The sequence below is a fragment of the Glossina fuscipes genome, unplaced genomic scaffold (genome assembly GCF_014805625.2).
Source record: "Glossina fuscipes isolate IAEA_lab_2018 unplaced genomic scaffold, Yale_Gfus_2 90, whole genome shotgun sequence".
Classification (NCBI taxonomy): domain Eukaryota; kingdom Metazoa; phylum Arthropoda; class Insecta; order Diptera; family Glossinidae; genus Glossina; species Glossina fuscipes.
In genome coordinates this window covers 2,846,453-2,854,093 of record NW_023998444.1, presented here as the reverse complement: position 1 = coordinate 2,854,093, position 7,641 = coordinate 2,846,453, and the positions used below count along the sequence as shown (strand labels likewise).

Below are 7,641 nucleotides of genomic sequence, written 5' to 3'. Positions count from 1 at the left end.
GAGTGTCAAATTTGGGTGTTTTTTCATATGCAGGTTTCGCTAACATACTGAATTTCAAATACCGTTAAAAATAGTTTCCATAAGCAGAATTTGAATTTTTTTAGTTTGTTTGAAAGGTAGTTTTATATGGATTCATGAAATGTCCACAAAAATATTTTCTTTTTGTTAATATGGACGGATTAGGCTTTCAAACCAACCATATCTCAATTGTAATTATTTAACATGAGCTCTGTTAAGTCGTTAACAGAGGTATGTTAATAGAAATGGTAGGTGTCTTTACTAGTTAAATTCGAATTTATCTTCACACCCTTGCATTTTTTATTCATCTGGAAGGTCCTACTGCTTCAGAAATTTGGTATATTGACTTATTTATTTTTACCATCGAAGGATGAAGGCTATATTTATTTTGTCAAAACATTTGCAAGACCCCAAGCAAGCTACAGATATCCCATAAGGACCGTGCGTCCGTTTATCTGCATAATATTTGTGGTCGCAAATATTGAAGTAATTGAGTTCAAATTGGCAGAAAGATAAAAAGTTCTTGCCGGCTGGTTCGTATTGAAATTGGGCTAAATCGGTCAAGGAATACGATCACAATATAAGCTGAGACCACCTTCGCTTTCAAATATAAAGAAAAGTTGGTTTTTTGCTCCTTACTCACAAATCATAATAGATACAATGATAAAAACTTGCGTTTAAATACCCTCTATGGTTGCTCCTGCAAAAGCCTGTACAAAAGTGGAAAAAATCGGGCACGTCCACAAAATATTATAAGTGCCCAAATTTTTTTTTTTTTTTTTGACCTAGAAAACAAATCTAGCTTAGACTTAGGCCATGCCGTTGCCTAAATCCTCCTCAAGGGACAACCATGAAAAATATGCGCACAATGCGCTTGATCAGCCGAGCAGATGAGATGCGCCTGTACCAAGTCACGGTTTGCGAATTCAAATCTCAGTGCGGTATAGCAGCATTACATGGTCGCAGTTGTAGTGAGTGATCGGTTGACGAAAGCATAATATTTAACTATTGAGCACGTATTCACTAGTTTGCAGCCGCTCCCGATCTCTTTCTCTTTATTGAAAGCAAGTTAGTTTACGTTTAAGATCCGCTTTCTAATTCTTCCTCAAGAAGGACTACCACGAAATGTATGCGCACCATGAACAATTACATTAGGCGATTGGCATGAGCAACCGTGCAAATAAGAATCATCAGTACCAAGTCAGGGCTCGCGGATATGGCAATACACGGTCGCAGTTGTAATGAATGACCGGTTGACGGAAGCACAATACTTACCTTCTGGGCCCTTATTCACTAGGCCGCGGTCGCTTCCAATCTCTTTCTCTTTGTTCAGTTTTTTCTAATTGTCGCTGAGTTACATGTATAGGGATATGTACATATATATATATATATATATATATTCTACTCGTATAGGAATATTTTTATGTATATATATATATATATATATATAGACAGATATATAGATAGATAAATAGATATATATGTATATATGTAGAACGACCTCGGTGTACAGTATATGTAACGGTATTAATTTAATTCAATATCCTTGTAATTGATGAAAATAAAATATTCTTCCATAAGCCGTATTTGGACAATGTCCTTGCTTGCGTAAGACTTTTTTGTACCGCACTCAAGCGTGGATAACGTTATAATATCATTTTATTCTATAGCTTTTCAAACCACAATTGATAAAAAAGAAATAATAAAAATATCTGCACATGTGCTACAAATGTTCGACAAAACATCGAAACAGACGTGGACCGTTTTTGTTAACAGCGATTATTAATCCAATTTATTTATGTAACGAATGATACGACGACAGTTTTTGTTTTTTAATGTGATATAAAAAATTTGACTAAAGGCATTAATTTTATCATTATTACATTTTTTGTTTTTTCTTCTTTTCTATTCTTTTCCTTTCTTTTCTCTTTTAAAGGCCATCGCAGTATGCGTACAGTTACTAACTATTTCTTATTGAATCTCAGCATAGCCGATTTGCTGATGTCAAGTTTGAATTGCATTTTTAATTTCATTTTTATGCTAAACTCTGACTGGCCATTCGGTGCTTTTTACTGTACTGTTAATAATTTTATGGCAAATGTTACAGTATCAACGTCAGTATTTACGCTGGTAGCGATTTCTTTTGATCGGTAAGTAAATGTAAATTAAATGAGAAAGTTATTGATTGTCATTTTGAAGTGAGTCGTTCCGATGAGCAACATAGCTAGCAACAGCCAGCATATATTGAAAATCATTCATTGCCTATGGCGGATAAGGAAAAATCAAAAAGTTTTCTTCATGTGGGCTAATTCAAAGTCTATTTATACGCTACAACATTTGCGATACAGGATTTATTATGTTTGTGCAGAAGGGCTTAAGATAGACTAACTTTTTTTGTGTACCGATTGGTTCAGAATCATTTTAAAAATAATTTTTTAAATCGATCTAAGCTTATCTGTACGTGTGTCCGTCTTAGATCTGTCCATGTACTGCTTATGTTCAAGGTACAGGTCCACATTTCTGATCTATTTTAATGATATTTCGTGCATTGAACAAACGCTATTGAAAATGGTTCGAATCAGTCTTCTTCTCCCCCAAATGACGACCTATTGTGAAAAGTCGTTATATGGGAAAAAAAATCGTAATTTTCAAAATTTGTTGAGAAGAACAGCTATGTGGTAGTATGTCGACATCTGGGGAAATTTTTGAACCCTCTCTCATATAACGAAAATTTAAGGTCGCCCGACAAAAAGGTATAATTTTCAATGCTCCATGATCAAAATAATAGTAATTTAACATAAAAAATTAACGGTAGCAAATTTGGATCATCTCGGCCTATTTTTTGGATCCTACCTTCATAAGGATTTTTACGAAAATTAGAGCTTTGTAGGGAAGAAAAGTTGAAGTTTTAACATGTGATGATGAAAATTGACATTTCATAGAAAAATAGGAATTGTGTTAGACAAAGTGGTGTAGAGTATTTAGTGATCCGCCTTGCCCGACTATAATGCTCTTTTTTTTTTAATGTTTTACGATGAAAATATGTTCATGATAGTAATTTTAACATAAAAATTGAGTAGAGAAAATTTGAACCACATGGGCCGATTTCTGGGACCCCATACCCTAAAAGATTTCTCATGAATAGTTAATAAACCCTTCAGAAAATGGCTTAATTTAATTTTTAATATTTTACAATGAAAATTGCTTCAGAGTAAAAATGTAGGAAAAAAGATAAGAAAAAAGTTTGGATATTAGCTGCGAACTTTCCGTGATACAGAGCATGAAAACATAGTGCTTTTCCTGCTTTTGAAGGGAATGAAATATTCAGTCACAACCGAATATAATTTTTTTATTCGTACGATTTTATAAAAGTTATCCCCGAAAGCTTATTTACTTACTTCACGCGGCTGTTAATAAATAAATGAAAGAATTTCGCAAAAGCTTACAGACATTGCTTAAAGTATTTTAAGAATATTATCGTTTTTATTTATTCACTTCCTTTTTCCTTTTCAGTTACATAGCGATAGTGCATCCGTTAAAACGTCGCACCTCGCGCCGTAAAGTGAGATTCATTTTAATTTTAATTTGGTTTTTTAGTGCTGCCTTGTCGTCACCATGTCTCTTTTATTCGAGTACCATGACCAAAAGGTAAAAACTTATTTCTATTTCTTCTCATTCATGTTATTTATAGTAGTTTTAAATTTTTCTGAATTATTTATGATTGTAATTACGTATCAGAAAAGTGAATAAAACTTTTGTTAAAGAAACTTTTGCTTTTTTGTTTTTTTTTTGATTTTTATTCATAATTAGATATTACAACGGAAAATCTCGTACAGTTTGCTATATGCTATGGCCGGATGGAAGATATCCCACCTCTATGTCTGACTATGTGTATGTTATACTAATTAAACGGCAAAGATTTTTTTATTATACTTTATTCGTTGATTCTTTCATTCGTGCTATGCAACTTGCAGTTACAATATCATCATCTTAATTATAACCTATGGAATACCAATGATAGTTATGTTGATTTGTTATACATTGATGGGTCGTGTCTTATGGGGCAGCCGATCGATAGGCGAAACAACCGATAGACAATTGGAATCAATCAAATCGAAACGTAAAGTTGTTCGTATGTTTATAGCGATAGTTGCAATATTTGCAATATGTTGGCTGCCTTATCATATGTTCTTCATTTATGCCTATCACAATAATCGCATGACATCAACTAAATATGTGCAACATATGTACTTGGCATTCTATTGGCTGGCAATGTCGAATGCTATGGTAAATCCTGTTATCTATTACTGGATGAATAAAAGGTTTGTAATCACAAAAAAACAAAAAAAAAAAAAAAAAAAAAAGGAAGAAATTTACATTCACTTTAAAGCAATATCTCGAACTTGTATGTAAAAAAAATTGTAAAACATTTATTTAAATGTGAACCCACTGAACTGTTGGTGGTCATGATTGCGTCGGTAGCGTCATGAGATATAGAAAATTTAAAGTTCGATTACTTTTGGACAATCATTTTTGTAATTAATTTAATCCTATACTTATATGTAGGATCGTACTGTAAGTACCAAAGACGTGTACTTGTTTTGGTCCTGCTTTATCAATTTAAAGGTATTGCACGTTTATTTAGATTAAATTAAAGATTGGATTAAAGATTGTGAAGACTAAAGTCTCAAGAAACAACAACAAAGTAATGGGAGATATAAACCCCCTGCTAATTCATTTAGCATGACCAGGATAGCGAAGGGAGCTTTAGGTAAGGCTTGCACCAGATATGGTCTGGAATTAGATAGAAATAATAATGAACTATTACATAATATCAGCTGAAATGCCAGCTTTCATCTTTACGCGTCTTCGTAGTATTCCTCATAATATTAGGTTCGGATTAGGAAATTAAGAATTCAGAATAGCGTAGTTTCTGTCTGAGATCACATACGCTACGAGGATTAAAATCTGCAGCCGTTTCCGTCTATCGCGTAGTTTAATTAAGTTTAAGTTATCGTAGTTTAAATTTAGGTTATTCGTAAGTTACTTGAAGACTGAATATTCGGAAGCACCTGTTTCATCTCCGAATTAGGAGCAGAAGGTAGACAGGCAAAGACTTATCGAATATAGCAAGAGGAAAAATGTCTTCCCTCAAATTGCTTCTGGGTTGAAATGTCGGCAGCGGCAGGCATCGCGCAGGAGTTTTATAACATAATAGTAACTTTTCATGCTTTAGGCTGTCCTCAGCAACAGAGACGTTATAACGTTAGGTCATGTAATACTAGTATAACGTTTCAAGTTGTCATCGTGGGCAGACACAGTTATATTGAATCGCGTTTTCCCTTTACGTCGCAGAGCTTAGTCTACATGCATTAACTCGCAGAAGCTCAATTTAGTTTCCCTTTAAGTCGTGTTCACGTGCACTAGTGAAACAAGGCATGATGGGTGTTACATTATATTTTTGTAAACGTACGCGAACAATATTTACAATACTAAGTGTAAAGGAAAAATCAAGTTCATATAGAAGAAGTGAAAGATTGTGGTAGTGGAAAAAAATCGATAGAGCGCAGTTAGATTCCGCTTACATGTGTCGCGTTCCCAGAAAGTTTTTGTTCACTGGGATTTCGCTTGGTGATATCGTAGTTAAGAGGGTCGAATAAGGTGGCAATGCTGACGGATACTCTCTCACTGACATTTGCAATATCCTTCTTGACAAGCATAAATTTTGAATAGATTTAGGCGTGGCGATCTGTCGTTTTATTTCCCTGTCACGTTGTCTTTATATCCCTATATCTCCCTAACTGCGCATTTATCTGTCCATCTATCCATTTTTCAGCGTCTGAAAAACACTCTCCTGATCGCAAAAATAAGAATATTGTCTTCACATTCGACAGAAATATTGAATACTAACAATGGGCCAAATCGGTCAATGGGCACGTCTACAAAACCATGTAAGGTGAGAAAGCCTCTGTTTTTGAAAGCAACAAAATGGGTGTTCATGGGGGTCTTTATGTCTCGAAGATGGTGGCTATAGAAGATTCGATCGCAGCCAAATATAATTTTCATCTTTGATCAACGAAATCGGCCAATCGATATTGCGGAAACTAACTTCCATATACTCGATTAGTGTGAAGTTTTATAAACATCTTTAACACCGATGACATTATCACAATGTAGGAGCATCCACTTTTCGGATGGAAAATTTTCTTCTTACCAATCATCTTCATCAAGATATCATATAAAAGGGCTTACAGAGTATAATACTAAGGCGAGCTAAACGTGTCAATTCCTTTTTGCACGATCGGGGTAAGGGGGCAGAAGCCCTCGCAACTCGCTTAAAATCACTTTAGTGAGCTACATAGTGAAAAGATAAATTATCATATATATAAGATAAGAGATTAAAAAAAGAAAAAGTATTTTAAAGGACTTAAAAAAAAAAGGTCGAAATGTGTCTTACACATTATAAAATCTAACTTACTTCAATGTTTTTTTATATTATTATTACTATTGTTACATTACAATTCATTTGTCGCAAGAAACTAATTTCTCGGATGATGAACACCGGCATCTAAGATATACAATTTAACTCATTTCAGGTTTCGTTTATATTTCCAAAAAGCAATTTGTTGTTTTTGTTTAAACTCGAATAAGATTAAAATCGATTCACCGCACAGTCGTATGATGAACTATAATAAAAATAGTTCACAACGTTTTACGAAAAGTGAGTAAAATACCTTTGTCTTCCTTTTTCCTATAATTGAAATTCATTTTTTTTTCTTATTTTATATAATACATATATACACACACAATATAAAAGCCGATAATAAATTATTGTGGAAACGTAGTACCATCGAAACGCAAATACAGGTCGTCAATAACACAGCAGCTTCGCTGCGTGAGAAGCATAAGCTAGAACAAAAACAGCAACGCCAGCAGCAACATCAACAACAACAATATCAATCATCAGTCAGTCATGGAGATAATAGCTCATTTAAACGGGTAATTATTGATAACACTGCAACGACCAATAAGGCACCAACACAATTACAAACAGATGCACCGTTGTGTCTAACACTACAAAGCAATGGCAAACAACAACGTGTTAAAATCACTTATATAACTTGTGATGAAGACAATAACCCCCTAGAGGTGACATAAAGTGTTGCCGACATTTTATTAATAGCGCAAATTAGTTCATTATTGTTATTGTAGCATAGATTACATGAATATTTCTAAACATTAGAAGAAAGTTGCTTTGACACAATTTGCGACATCTATCACTTTAGTAAATTGATTAAAAATTGTATAAATATATATACTTTGACGAAATCGGCCATAGGTCACATTGTCATAGAGTGCCGTGGCCAAGTTTGATAAGACACTAGTATACACAAAATAAGCCTATTGTGAGAAAGAAAACCCATCCTCTGCTGGAAGTGGGAATAAAAGCTCTCCACAATTCAGAAAAAACAAATAAAAATACTACCAGTCGACACGGTTCACTATTGAATACGCCCTACATTTATCCGTTGATCGGCATTTCAGAATGGCCCTTATACAGTACGTGATCGACAGTGCTGCGATCCAAACAAGTTTCAATAGGGTTGGTTGTTGAACCAAAAC

The 7,641-nt window shown here is 34.1% G+C and overlaps 1 protein-coding gene across 1 annotated transcript in view; it reads left to right on the top strand.

The window, feature by feature from the left end:
* LOC119638532 (tachykinin-like peptides receptor 86C) overlaps nt 1-7,292 on the top strand; it is a 57,789-nt gene extending 50,497 nt beyond the window's left edge. Inside the window, exons 3-8 of the mRNA XM_038035394.1 lie at nt 1,955-2,168; nt 3,532-3,666; nt 3,829-3,909; nt 3,993-4,340; nt 6,615-6,739; nt 6,836-7,292. Of these exons, the coding sequence (XP_037891322.1) occupies nt 1,955-2,168; nt 3,532-3,666; nt 3,829-3,909; nt 3,993-4,340; nt 6,615-6,739; nt 6,836-7,176 (1,244 nt within the window). The 3' untranslated portion in view covers nt 7,177-7,292. The remainder of the gene's footprint in view (nt 1-1,954; nt 2,169-3,531; nt 3,667-3,828; nt 3,910-3,992; nt 4,341-6,614; nt 6,740-6,835) is intronic.
* Nucleotides 7,293-7,641: the final 349 nt, after the last annotated feature.